Here is a 13400-nt window from a genome sequence, read left to right as displayed (position 1 = left end):
GTCCAACGTCACAGGCTCTCTACAGCGAGCTTTCTCAACCCCCGTGCCGCTCGGCCAGCTGTCCCGTGTGAGATTTCCAAACTGGCTTCTCCCCTGCCCTTCCAGCCTTCAAAAATGTCCCACAGCCAGGAAGGTTTTGAAACACACACACACACACACACACACACACACACACAACACACACACACACAGAGCAACCTTGAGATTTCCAATCAGCACCAAAGACATTTCAAGTTGCAACAAACAAAACTATTTAAGGAATGAACTCCTGATTAAGGAGAGTGGACAACTCAAGACAAAATGGCCTTTCTGTGGATGAAGAGTGTCTTGACAACTCTTCCCTGATTAAAGAAAGAAAGCTCAAAGACAAAACACTCGGTGCTATTTATCTTCAAGGACACTCCTGGCATAAAGACCTGCTGGGTGAGGTTGAGGCTGCCCCACCATCGGCAGCCCTCCTTCCCCAAACAAAGCTTCTAGCAGCATTCCCTGCTCTGCATCTGAGCATGAAAACAGTAGCGACCACCAGAACACAGATGCTTCCAACATACTTGGTAGTGTTAACATGGGACTATGTACGAAAAGATTATTTTACGTTCTCACCCAATTCCTTTAGCGTTTTACATTTTACCACTGTTTTCAAATAGTCACATTTCTGAGGCACTAAAATGTTATGATGCCTATTAGTTCTGAAAAGAGGGAGTGGCTTTTGGCATGGGTGAACTGGCTTTGGACAGAACATTCAGCAAGTTACAATTTCTAACTATACAATCGTCACTCACGAAAGACTGAACCGGCCCAGCTGTCCGTGCCTTTGGCTGCTAGTGTAATTGTGGGGATGGGCTGCCATCTGTCACTCACACCCCCAGGACCTCTTGGGGGGTCCAAGCCATGGATTTGTGACTGTGAAAAGTGGAACTTTTTCCCCTCTGTGAAAAGCAAATGGGTTTTGAACAGCCAGCAAGAGCAGCCCTGTAGCTTCCTGGGGCTAACACCCACCAGTTGCCTTCCAAACAGCAGCAGGAACCCCCAGGTCCAGCAGGGAGTCAGAACCTTCAAAGTCAAAGAGCTGGATGCTAGAACATTGAGGTTTAAAGCAGGGGCTCTGCCCCAAACTGCTTGGGCTCAAATCCCAGCTCTGGGACTTCAGAACGTGTGACTTTGAGCAAGTTACATCTCCTCCACAGGCTTTGGTTTCCTCGTCTGTACAGTGTGGGGAGGATAATAATGGTACCAGTCCCATAGAGTCATGGTGAGCCTTACATAAGGCAGAGCCCAGAACATACCTAGCGCTCAGTAAATGTCAGCTTCAATATAGTGGTCCAGTGAAGCCCATCAAGAAAATTCCTTGACCCTGAAAAGCTCGTAAGTCAACAACCGAGTTGAAAGCCTAAGGACCTTGGACCTCCTAGTGACAAAGCACTTCTGCAGAGGTTCTATTTATACAGCACACAGAGCAGCAAACCCCTGACAGGGTTCTCAGTCCCGTCGTACATTAGAATTGCCTTGGGAGCTTTTAAAGAACATGGGTATCCGCTCCCTCCACACTTCCCGAGAAGCTGATGCCCCCAGCCCAGGGGACCCTGGCACCAGTATTTTGCAAAGTCCTTAACAGCGACCACTGTGCAGCCAGGTTAGAGGAACGCAGCCCCAGAAGTTAAGGGTCTCCTTCATAGACTCAAGGCCCCTTCCAGCTCAGACACTGCAGGTCAGAGCAGAGGGGACGTGGCATCACCAGGAGCCACTCTTTCTGCCATGGGGAGGGGGTGTCCCAGGTTACTTCTGTGGCTCACTTCGTGCAGTAAAGTGCCACGTGGGGCTGCACCATAAAAGCCAGACTCCCCTCCCAGCCCATAAAACAGCAAATCCATTCCCTTGGCCATTCTGTCTTACAATCCCTTTGTGCATTTTTATTTTAAAAAATAAAAGGACCTAAATTAATAGCCATATATTTTATGAAACTCAGCAATATAGATCCCCACAGAGTACAGTGCAAAGAGATCTCTCCAAGTCAGGTGGCCTGAATTCTAGCTGGGACTGAACTCTAGCTGTCACTGGGCTTCCCGGCTCACACTTGGAGGTGGAGGGCTTGGCTAGGTGGTCTCTGAGGTTCTTTCTGTCTCAAACATTTCATAGTAAAAGGTTTTGTATATCAACTCATTACTTTGTGCCAGGACGCTGTTCCAAACTTATTTAATCCTCGCAACAATCTTATGAGCCAGGTTTTATCATGACCCTGCTTTGACCTGTGAGGAAGTTGAGGCACACAGAGGGTAAATAGATTTCCCAAGGATACAGGACCAGTTACTGGTGGAACAGGATTCAAACTCAAACGTTTAGTTACCCGACCCGCACTTTCAACCATTACTGCCATGCCTCTTTGTCTTATGGTTTTGAGAACCTATCCAGGGTCTTTTCCCTGAAAAACTATGTTTTAGCCCTCGGTCCATTGCAAACCTGGGAAGGAAAGGGGTCTGGGGTCCGAGGGAAAGGGCAGGAGACAGGAGAGCTCAGGGGATGGGGAGGCGGCGATGCTGCGGGAAGCAAGACTTACTCTTTGAAGGAGCCGTAATACTGGTTGACAAATTCAATAGCTTGAGGTAGAAGCTCTTCTGGGAGGGTAGGCTTGTCCCTGGGTCCTATGGTCAAACTTTTGGGGTTCATGATGGCTCCCAGGCAAGACCTGGACTTGCAAGCGAGATCCTGGAAAGAGAGAGGTGGCGGTGAGGCTGGCTGCCTGGCCCCTCAGCGCAGGCGTTGACGGCCATCCTCCTCCAGGGCCAGCTGCCCTGGCCATCTCCTTCCACTCTGGCTGCTCCAGCTCCCTGCCACCCCTCTCCACCTCTGTGGCACCTCCTCCTTGGGGTCCACCAGGCCTTCCCCCGACTCATATCTCCTCTCCTCTACTGGCTGAACCCCAGTGGCTATGGGCTGGGGCTGCTCCCACCACCCTGGGCTCAGTCTCTGGCCCTGCCCCCCAGCCAGCCCCAGACCCAGAGCAAAGTCAGCAGCTCGATCCCTGGGAAGATCTCAACTACCTTCTCATTTAAAGAGGCTGATATGACTCCTGGGGACAAACTATTGCTGTTCAGCCAAAATGAATTGAGAAGGTGCAAATCCCAAAGTCAGGGGATGGCACAGAAAAAAATACTGAAAGAAAATACACCCAAAGGTTAACAGTGGTCATTTCTGGAAGGTGTGGGAAATGACCCTGCTTTCAAGGCCTTGAAATTTTCAATTCTTTCCCACTTTACAATCACAGAATACATTCTAAAGTTAGAATAAGAAACTTAGAAGATAATAAGGAGCTTTAAAGGACACTTAGTCCAACTACTCACTGGATGCTTGAACCCCTTTCCAACCTCCCTATCAAATAGCTCTTGAATCCTTCTAGTGATAGGGTGCTCACTACGGGACTGGACTGGATAGTTCAGTCCAGCTTTGGACAGTTCTGTTAGAAAATTCTCCCGAATACAATGCTGAAATCTGTCTCTCTGAGAAAGAATTAATTTGTTCCTGTAATTGTTTATCTCACCTTCTGGATTATCCATCATCCATTGGGGAGTTAACAGGGAGTCAGCATCATATATGTCCTACTGTAATTTGTGAGAAACAAGCGTCTCTGTTCCCAGTACCCTTTGCCCAAGCTGATGCCTGTCTGGTTTGCCCAAGGGGACATCTGTTTGATCCATTAAGGGCCTTGATGGCTTCGCTGACTTGGGATGAAAGTGGTTCTCCCAGAAGCCCCAGACTTCTCACCCTTTTGGCCTTGTGGTGAAGTGTGTCTTGGAAAGTCATCCCACTGCCCCAGTTTTTGATCCTCACATGCCGTGGGCAGGCCGATGGGGGTGCAGCCGGCTTGACCAGGGATTCTGGAGACTGCTAAGAGGGAGCAAAAAAAACAGGGATTTCCAAATGCCTCCAACCCCAGGACTCCATGGGTCTCTCCCAGGCCCTAGGCCCTGCTTGGGCTCTGGGTGGGTGAGGAGCTGTGGGTGGGTACGCAGGTCCCGGTGTCGGTCCACGTCCCTCCTCCCTTTCCGGCAGCCTGGCCACCTGGGCCAGCGCCTGCTAAGAGCTCCAGGTGCCTGGGCCACTGGCCAGGCTTCTCTCCTCATCCAAGAGCCTGCCAAATGCTCCCTCGGGGGAACCGCAACAGTAGGGACTAAGGTTAGAAGTGACAGAGATTACTGTCACAGCCACTACTCCTGAGAACAGAAATCAGGACAGGGAGAACGTATCACTGCCTTCCATGAAGGCATTTAAGAATATGAAAGCCAGTTCTCTGCCCACCTCTCTGGAACACTAAGGGCCAAAGCACTTAGGGAAGGTGGAACAAGTGGGCTAGGGGCTGGGGCTGGGGCTGGGGCTGGAGGCTCAGCTGCTGAGTTCGGGATTATTTCTGAGCATCTTACTCTGGCTCCATGAGTAGTCTGCCCTCCCCCAGGCCTGCCAGCCCACACAGGCAAGTCACCCAGGTGCCTGCGCACCTGGGGGGCCACCACTCCTGACCACCATGGTTCATCCCGCTCTCCCAAAGCTCTTCCTCGTCCCCACCTGTGTCCCTGGGTCTCTACTCCCTGCCCCAGACTCCAGCTTCCACCAGGCTGCTGTGCCTGGGCGAGGGGGGAAGGGGCTTCCCACACCCGAGTGACTCACTGACCTTTGCTGTCCCCGTGAGGGGCTGGGAAGATTCATTCCGGTGCTTGCCGAGGCTGTGACATTTGGGGTCATCCTGTGTCACTGGACTGCAAAAGGAAACAGCTATCATGAGACGGAGTATCTGAAGGCAGAGAGGGATCTCAGAGTTCCCTCTGCCAGCCCCTCATTGAGGGAGGGGGGGTGAGGTCTAGAGGGTGGGAGTGAACGTCAGCGTTTCCAGTCAACGTGGTGAGGGAGGCAGCTGGCCCATCCAGTCTCTACACCATCACCACCCTCCCTCCTCCTCTTCTTCCCTTGCCTGCCCCCTACAAAGCCAAAAAGTCACGAGGGGAGCCAAACCAAAGCGAACGGCCCAAAGGGTGACCCGCAGAAGCTCTGCAAAGATGCCCCCTTCCAAAGCCGAGTACAAACATGGTATAAGGCTGAGCTGGCAGAGGATGGCTCCTTCAACCCTGTCCTCGCAGGCCAGCAGTACTGTCCACCAGCCACTCCCTCTTTGGGACTTAACGCTTTTTTATTTAAAGCACTTGATTTATCTTGGTTTATCTATTTATTCCAAATTTTTATTATGGAAAATGTTAAACATACACAATTAGAGAGAAGAGTGTAATAAACCCCCATGAGCCTTTCACCCAGATTCAACCCAATTGAACAATTATCAACCCACCGTCAATTTTATTTCAACGTTACTCTCCCAGCCCGCACTCTCATTTTAAAGCAAGTCTGAGATCTCACGTCATGCCTAAATATCTCAGTATTTCTGGAAGAGAAGAACGCTTTTTAAAAATATATTGGTCTATTTGCTTCACAACAACAGATTTAAAAGAATCCAGCCTATCCTTTGAAGAAGAAGAAGCCCTAATAGTCTGAAGTCATTCAGAAACCATTGGTTCTGGTTTGGGATTTCAGGTTCGCTCTCCCAGTAAATGCTACGGAGAACGGAAGCCACGTGAGCATCCATCCAAGAGTCACACCCCACACGTGCCTCCTCCTGGGGCATCTCAGTAAGAAAGCATCTTGTGTCCCATGTTCTTTGCAGTATTTTCTGGGGTGTATACATATCCAAAGGGAAAGGCGGTTAGAGAGTACTACAAAGGTCGCTCATTTTCCACCTTACACACACCTGTGATGTCGGAAAATAACAAATGAGTGTGTGTTGCTTTTGTTATTGGAAAAAGTAATGACCATTTATATTCGCATTATATAATAAACTACATACATTATATAGTTGCATTATATGATTTATAACTATAAAGAGATAGTGTCCCTTTAAGAGAAAGTAACTATGTATCAGAAAGTAACTTCTATCTGAATCAAGTGATTCAGTGGCCCTGTAAAGCACCCTCCATGGGACTGGCCATCATCACCCAACTGGTCTGGTCTGGTGTGCCCCACCAGAAAAAAGCCAATATAGGGTCATCTGGACATTCAGAACAGGTAAGCCATGGCTGAGCAGTCATCATGGGGCTGCCTAAAGGGGAAGATGCTTTGAGGCTGGGGTCCTCAGGGAGGCAATGCTCTATTGCCCTTCTCAAGCTTTTACCATCACCCCTCACCCCTAAGCCCCACCATTCTTATTCATGTTTCCTCTCATTTACTTCTGGCCATAGAACTGGAGAATTTGAGAAGCTTACCAGTCCACAGTAACTTTTAGATTGAGAAACAATGTCTTTGTTCACTTAGCATAACTACTGCTCCCAGATATTAAAAAGCTACCTAAAAATCCACTCTACAGACGGACCATAGTGAGCCTGGCCCCACCGCTTAGGGCTGGATATTTAGATTGTGTCCAGTTTCTCCACTATTATAAATAATGCCTCAAACCGTATACGTGGTCTGATGCTGGCTCCGTGCGTGTGTGTGTGTGTGTGTGTGTGTGTGTGTGTGTGTACAAAAGCATAGAAAAACACCTGGGGGAAATGCTAGCAGATATTAACAGTGACTAGCATTAATTGATAAGATCACAGATGATTTGAATTTTCTTTATCCTTGTCTGCATTTTCCAACTTTTTTTCAGTGACCATGAATTCCTTTCATAATTGGGAAATATTTTAAAATTTGAAAAAAATGTATAGAAAGCTATGCACACAGTCCTCTCTCCCCTAGTGATTTCTTTGGGTTAGCTGCTGGAAGATAGGGTGCCCAGAAGCCGGGTGAGCATATTAGGTTTCTGGATACTTATTGCCAAATTATTGCGTCATCCATCCAGACACGTGCAATTTGGCTAAACCCACAGTTGTGCTTGGTCCTGCTTGGTCCTTCACGGCAACAGGGACCCTTAAGGACCTGCCATCAAAAGGAGAGCTGGAGCGTGGCTCTTGCTCAGACCCAGCACTGTCCACAAGCGCTTGAGGGAGAGGACGCTGAGGTCAGCGCTGCAGTCCGCGGCTCGTCCGGGGACTGATTCCCCCGCTGTTCCCACTCCTGCACATGCTCCCACCTCTCCATACACCAAGGGTCGGGGGCAGGGAGGCGCTCTGGAAAATGGATCTTATTTGTAAAACAAGAATCTCTTTGCTCTCTTAAACCTATCTATCCTAAAGGGTGTTGCAGCCCCAGGGCTGAAAAATCCAGAAAGCTCCCAAGTGCTGAAACATCCACAGTTCCTACTCCAGCCCGTACAGACGCCTCTTAGGGGTCCCTGTGGGGCTTCTCTGGGTCTTTGTGGCTACTGAGTTGCAACCCCTTAAGCGTTCTAAACCAGGAAAACCCTTTAAGTAAATCCTCATCGGAATCCTACAGAGCGAACATTCCAATCCTCATATTTTCCCCGGAAACCCGAGGCTCAGAGAGGGGCAGTGCGCGCCGGGGTTCGAGCTGGGGCCCCGCACGGTGCCGCCCGCCTCCCTCCCAGGGCGGATCCCGGCCGGGCGCAGTACCTGGCTCGGCGGGGGCCGCAGGCTGGCTGCGGCCGGAGGATCCTGCGAAGGAGCCGGCAGAGTCGGGGCCGGGCAGCCTCGCACGCCGCGCCCAGCCCCTCGCGCATGGCCCCGGCGTGGGCGCAGCTCGGAGGGCGCCCTGCGCCCTGCCGCGCGGCCCCTTTATCGCCGCCGGACCAAGCAGCCCCCTCCCCGGGGCGGAGCGAGCCGGAGAAGCGGCTTCACCCCGAGCCTGGACCCGGGCCAGAGCGTCCGCTCCGCAGGCGGCCGCCGCGTCCCGCGCCTCCGCTCCAGCTGGCGTCCGCAGGGAAGTCTGCCTTCTGGATGCCACTGGACTTTCTCTGGGCTGAGACCCAGGGGCAGGTATGGCCGGCCTTGGGTTTGTTATTCCCCATGAAAAAACAGTAATGATCATAATAATAACTCCCACTGTACAGTGCTTTATAGTTTACGAAGCAAGCTTTTCTGTCATTTCATCTATCCCTTACTAAATCCAGTCAAGAAGGCACTTCGATATTGTTATCCCCACTTGACCGAGAAGGAAGCCAGACAGAGGTCCAGAGAAGTCAAGGATCTTGCTTAAGACCACACAGCAGCCCCAGGGCCACAGCCCAAGCTCTCTCACCTTACAGGGATGCCCTAGGAAGTGCTATTTCTTTCCTGCATGTTCAGTGCAATTCCAGGAAAGAAGCCCCAAAGAAGGTCGCAGCTGGGGGGGGGGGTGACTTTCAGTGGGAGACCGGGTGGCTGGGCAGTTGGACCAGGAGCCCCCTCAGGTCCCTTCAGGCTCCTGGTCCTTATTACTTGGAAGGCACAGGGCCACTGACCTTGCTCCATCTGTACGTTGCTTCTTACACTGGGAGCAGGATAACTCCCAGGGTCCAGACGGGGACAGGGCAGCAGCCCTGACCCCAGAGTACAAGGAGCCCTCCTGCACATCCTCCAGCATATTTAATCCTAAACCCAAATTAACGTGGAATGAAAGAGTGTACATATTTATTCTGAGCCAACTGCAACCCAGCTTGACTTTGTCCCAAATTCCATTTACCTTCACCTAGCTGTTCCCAACATTTGCCTTTGTCTCTAAAACACAGACACATGCCCCATGTTCACTTCCTAATCATTTGTTTACACAAAATATGGAACCATTACTGCCATATAAAGTTCTTGGTCTTATTACACCTGAACGGATTTTAAAATTACTTTTCAAGATCAAAACATATTAATTGGCTCCCGCTGCTTTCAGGATAAAATCCCCTTTGTGCTGCTGCTTCCTCTTCCAGTAACATCCTCCCCCGCCCCCATCCCACTGTGGGTGCAGTCCAGCTGGGCCTACCTCCTTGCTAAAGCCCTCTCCCCACCCCCGCTCCACCCCCCTACACACACTACAGCCAGGCCAGGCCCCCTCCAGTATCCCCAGAATAGATCCCAGTGCCCCCGAATTCTCCTGTAACCTCCTGTCTACCTCTCTGTCCCACCCCACCCTCACCCCAATTTATAAGGCTCTTTAACATCCCGATTTCTGTGTATTCCTCCCCAAACTAGTGAGGAAGGTATCGTTTCCCCATTCCCTCCCTGACAGCGGGACCTGGGTCTCTTTTCTCTGTGACTTTCTCAGCCCAGCACACAGCAGGCCCTCAGAGAGAGTCCACAGAGTGGAGAGATTATGAGTTTAGACTTGGTTCAAACCTCAGCTCTACCACTTTCCAGATGTCAACCTCGAGTAAGTCACTCAACCTTGTAAAATAAGGCTAATAACAGTTCCTGCCTCATTACTGACACAGTAATAAGAACTTTATAAACATTATCTGTTCTTTTTAGCTGCTTTTTATGCAATGAATAAGTGAATCAATTTATTATTTACTTAACTGATAAACAGAAGGGCTTCACCGACAGCCCCATGACCGCCAGCACAGTGCCAGAGGAGTGGCCCTCAGCAAATCATTGTTAATGGGCTGGAACATGCCTAGGACTAAAAGCAGGGCAGCCAGTATAGCGGTCATCAGTCAGGCTGCCCGGGTTTGACTCCTGGCTCTGTCATTTGCTAACTGTGAGATCTCAAAAATTACTTAAACTTTCTAGCCTTCAGCATCCTCATTGCTACAGTAGGAGGATAACAAAAGTTCCTTCCTCACTGATTGTTGGGAGGACTGTTAAATAAATTGATGTGTGATATTTTCTCTCAGTCACCTCGAATATCTGATTTGAGCACTTCCGCCAGCCCAGCCCAGCTTAAAAATCTGGGGTAAGTCAGCTAGTTTGCCTCAGGTGAACCTACAGCTCAGGTGTCCTGAATGGTCCCAAAACACAAGACAGTGCTAGTAGAGGGTCTAGAATTCAAGGCTGAAGGCTGTAGGCCACCCTGTAAGGGTTAGGGGAGGAGGGGGATTCAGGATGATCTTGAAAGATAGGGGATGGATTGGGTCTGGATGAATCAAAGGAGGACTGGGCCGTGTACAGGCACTGGGAAACAGAGGAAGGCTGGGCTGGGCAGGTGGGATGGACCTTCTGTCTGGGAAGGGTGATCATACAGAACCCTGCAGTCAAGCCTCAGTGTGGTGACAGGCAATGGGGAGCCACTGCAGACTCTAGAGCAGGAGCATGACCTGCTAGAAGTCAAGTTGGGGTGAGAGAGGTCAGAACCAGCGTGGGGGCTGCAGCTGGGGGAGGTCAGTCGACCGGGGCTGCAGTCATGAGGTGAAGAGAAGGAAGGGATGACCAAGAAGAGTCAAAGCAGATTCCTGGGGTTCAGGCCCTCCAGAGACCCCAGGAGGAGCAATGAAACTGCTGTCAGTCTGCAGCATTTGAGTCTGCAGTGCCGGGAGGGCATCTAGAGGCCATCCAACCCTGTGTTCTCATCTCTTGGTCTCTTGGCCACCTTGGCCACCACAGCCCAGACCGCCTGGTTTCAAACGTTCTCTCCTCTAGTTCAACCCACACGCTATACCTGGACAATCTTGCTCAAGAATCTACAATGGCTCCCCATGGCCAAGCAGAGAAAATCCAAATCCCCTGCTCTGCATTCAAGCCCCTACTTCTCCTACAAAGTGCAAGGGGGTGGAAGAAATTCCAACTCTATAATTACCAGTCAGGTGACTTTGGGGGAAGTCACACCACTCTTACTTAAAGCTTCTGTTTCCTTAACTGTAAAATGAGACAATAACTTGTGCTTCACAGAGCCCCAGTGAAGGTCAGTTGAGCAGTAAAACCTGTGAAGTGCCCTAGATGGCCCTGGCCCAGAGTGAGTGTTTGGTTACAATAAACCTTGCGTTTATTGAGCACCTGCTCTGTATGGGCACACTGCTAATTGCTCTACATGCCCACTCTCATTTCATCCTCAAAATGCTACAAGATGGGTCTCATTGGTTCCCCAGACCGCAGATGAGAACATCTGAGGCTCAGAGAGGTTCACCTGCCCTAGGTCACAGAGCCAGTGAAAGACAGCTCAGAGCCAATGAGTGAGGCCCAGCACAGGGCTTGGGTACAGTTTTTCTAACTTCCTGGCACCCTTCACCAGGTTGATATTCAGAATATCTAACCACCAGTGAGGCATGTGCACTGGTGAATCAGAGGGGACGTTGAGGGACTTCCCTGATGGTCCAATGTGCAGGTTTGATCCCTGGTTGGGGAGTTAAGATCCCACATGCCTCACGGCCAAAAAAACCAAAACGTAAAAGAGAAGCAATAAACAAATTCAATAAAGACTTTAAAAAAAAAATGGTCCACATCAAAAAAAAAAAATCTTTAAAAAAAAAAAAGGGACGTTGGCCAGGATACCACCCCGGTCCTAACCACTGGGCTCTACTGCCTTCCATTCTCAAGTCAGATATTCCATATCCCCTTCCTATATTCTCCCCACAGGACTGTGCCATGGCCCCTCCTTCTTCACATAGTGTCAGGTGCAATGAGGTGCCCAATAAACAGTGGCTGCATCCAATTCCAATAGGGATATCCAAGAAGCATCCGGCGAGAACAGACCTCCCGTGAGAAGCCAGGAGCAGAGAGGAATTCTGAGTTGGCAGAGCAGGGAATGGAAACCCAGAGGAGACCAGCAGAAGGTGGCAGCAGGGAAAAGCTTACCTGGAGAGAGGCTGGTGGGCTTTCTCCACATTGTTGTTGATGTCTATTTCCTCAGTCAAGTCAAACTTATAGGATTTGGCCTTGAATAGAAACTGCCAGGGACAGGCCATCTCTGCGGTTTTGCAAAGCACGTCTCTTCTCTGGATTTAAACTCAGAGGTTCTTCTCTGTGGGCTGAGGAAGGAGAAGGAGACGGAGATGGGAGGTTGAGGAAGAGTTTACAGAACTGGGCCTTCTCAATGTGGTTAGTTTACTGCAGAATCAGTACAGAGGCTGATGTAAGTCTTGAGCAGCCACTTCATCAGGGCTTTGAAACCTCTGCTCCTATTTTGGTGTGGCATGTGGGGATCCTATGGACTTTAATTCTACAGAGCCACATAACTACCTAAAGGAAAAACACGTAGCTTAATGAGGACAAAGTACAAACCCTGTGAGCCTCCTGAATGGGACCTGACTGGGAAAACTTCATTGCTGACCCGAGGCAAGGTGGGGAGGAGCCTGCAGGTCATTGAAGTATGGGCACCTCTGCCTGTCCCTGCAGGATCTAATCAGCACCTGTCACTGGGGAAAGCATTCAAGTCATAGCTGCCTGAAATCTTTTCAGATTTTGCAGTTGTTGTCAATGCTGTCATCTGCTCCTTTTTTATTATGGGGGAGGCATAATTATTTGTGGGGAAAAATGCACTTAATTCTCAATACTTGAGATCATCTCCTTTTAAAAAAAAAAAAAGACCAAAAAAGAAGATGTAAGTGGAGGCCCAGGACTGGTCTGGGCTTGTCCCCAGCATGCCTCCTCCATGGAAAAAGGCTTTGTGTTGGGAGGCAGTGTGGTGATGTTGTGGCCCATGTAAGAATCTTAGGGCCTCCCAAATCTGGGTTCAAATCCTAGCTTTACTAGTTACATGACCTGGGTCAAGTTATTTAAAAGATGCATTTCTTCTTCCATAAAAGGGGCTTAATAACAGTTATCTTAACAAAATTTATTTGGGAGGGAAAAGGTGCGTGTATAAGGACTGGACAGTATCATCGATATAAAAATAGAATTCTCAGTAGATTACTCCCCACTCTCCAAAAAGTTTTGCCTTGAAATGTAGCAACTACAGCAAATTTTGCAGAAAAAAAAAAATCTGAACAAGATGCCCTGTTCAAATGGCCAAACCTCATATTGGCATTTCTTAGATTTTCTACCAATTTATCTCTGTAGGCAGAAAAGTCCCACAGTTTTCTGAGCCTTCCCAAACAGGAAGAAGCAAAACCCTCTCAAAACAGCAGCTTCCCCAGAAATGAAGACAACTCACCTTGCAGCTGGCTGTGCTGCCTCTGCAGGGTACTGACAAGCAAACGTGGGGGGACCTTCACCTTGAGAACTTCGGAACCGTCTATAACTGCCCAGTTCCCTCACTAACGGTGGCTGAGAGGTTTTAAACCAGCAATGCTGAATTCCCTGGGGCCAGAGAGCCTCAGTCTTCAACTCGCTGCCAAGTTATTATTATACCGCAGCTAGGAAGTATTTATACCCAACCCATGGCATCCAGGGAGCCGTTTTTGCATTAAAGTCTCTTTTTTTTTGTTTCCGAAGGGAGTGTCCCCAGCTGGGTGTACAATTAGCTAATTTATGACTGGGAATCCTGACCTGTGAGTGACTTGATCCTGCTGTTACATCACTCTGTGTGGTGCATCCTCAGTAAATGCACCACTTCCTGGTCCAGGGTCCAAGGCAGTGGCTCACCAGCAGGATGGTGGGTCCAATAAAGGAGTCATCGTGGAGCCAGGTTTTATT

At 49.7% G+C, this 13400-nt stretch overlaps 1 protein-coding gene across 3 annotated transcripts in view; it reads right to left on the bottom strand.

Moving 5' to 3' along the window:
• Positions 1-13090, bottom strand: part of NOS2 (nitric oxide synthase 2) — a 38531-nt gene extending 25441 nt beyond the window's left edge. The window contains exons 1-5 of one of the 3 annotated variants that reach the window (XM_007183911.2): positions 12919-13090; positions 11622-11794; positions 4664-4748; positions 3760-3882; positions 2555-2703 (exon numbers count right to left, since the gene is read on the bottom strand). In XM_007183911.2, coding sequence (XP_007183973.2) covers positions 2555-2703; positions 3760-3882; positions 4664-4748; positions 11622-11731 — 467 coding nt within the window. In that variant the 5' untranslated portion in view covers positions 11732-11794; positions 12919-13090. Of the gene's footprint in view, positions 1-2554; positions 2704-3759; positions 3883-4663; positions 4749-7541; positions 7694-11621; positions 11795-12918 lie in introns of those variants that run through there. The other 2 variants (XM_028166891.2, XM_057536694.1) reach the window with 2 other exon arrangements.
• Positions 13091-13400: the final 310 nt, after the last annotated feature.

Source organism: Balaenoptera acutorostrata, chromosome 20 (genome assembly GCF_949987535.1).
Source record: "Balaenoptera acutorostrata chromosome 20, mBalAcu1.1, whole genome shotgun sequence".
Lineage (NCBI taxonomy): Eukaryota > Metazoa > Chordata > Mammalia > Artiodactyla > Balaenopteridae > Balaenoptera > Balaenoptera acutorostrata.
Note: the sequence above shows the minus strand (reverse complement) of the source record. Positions and strands in the feature narration are given on the sequence as shown.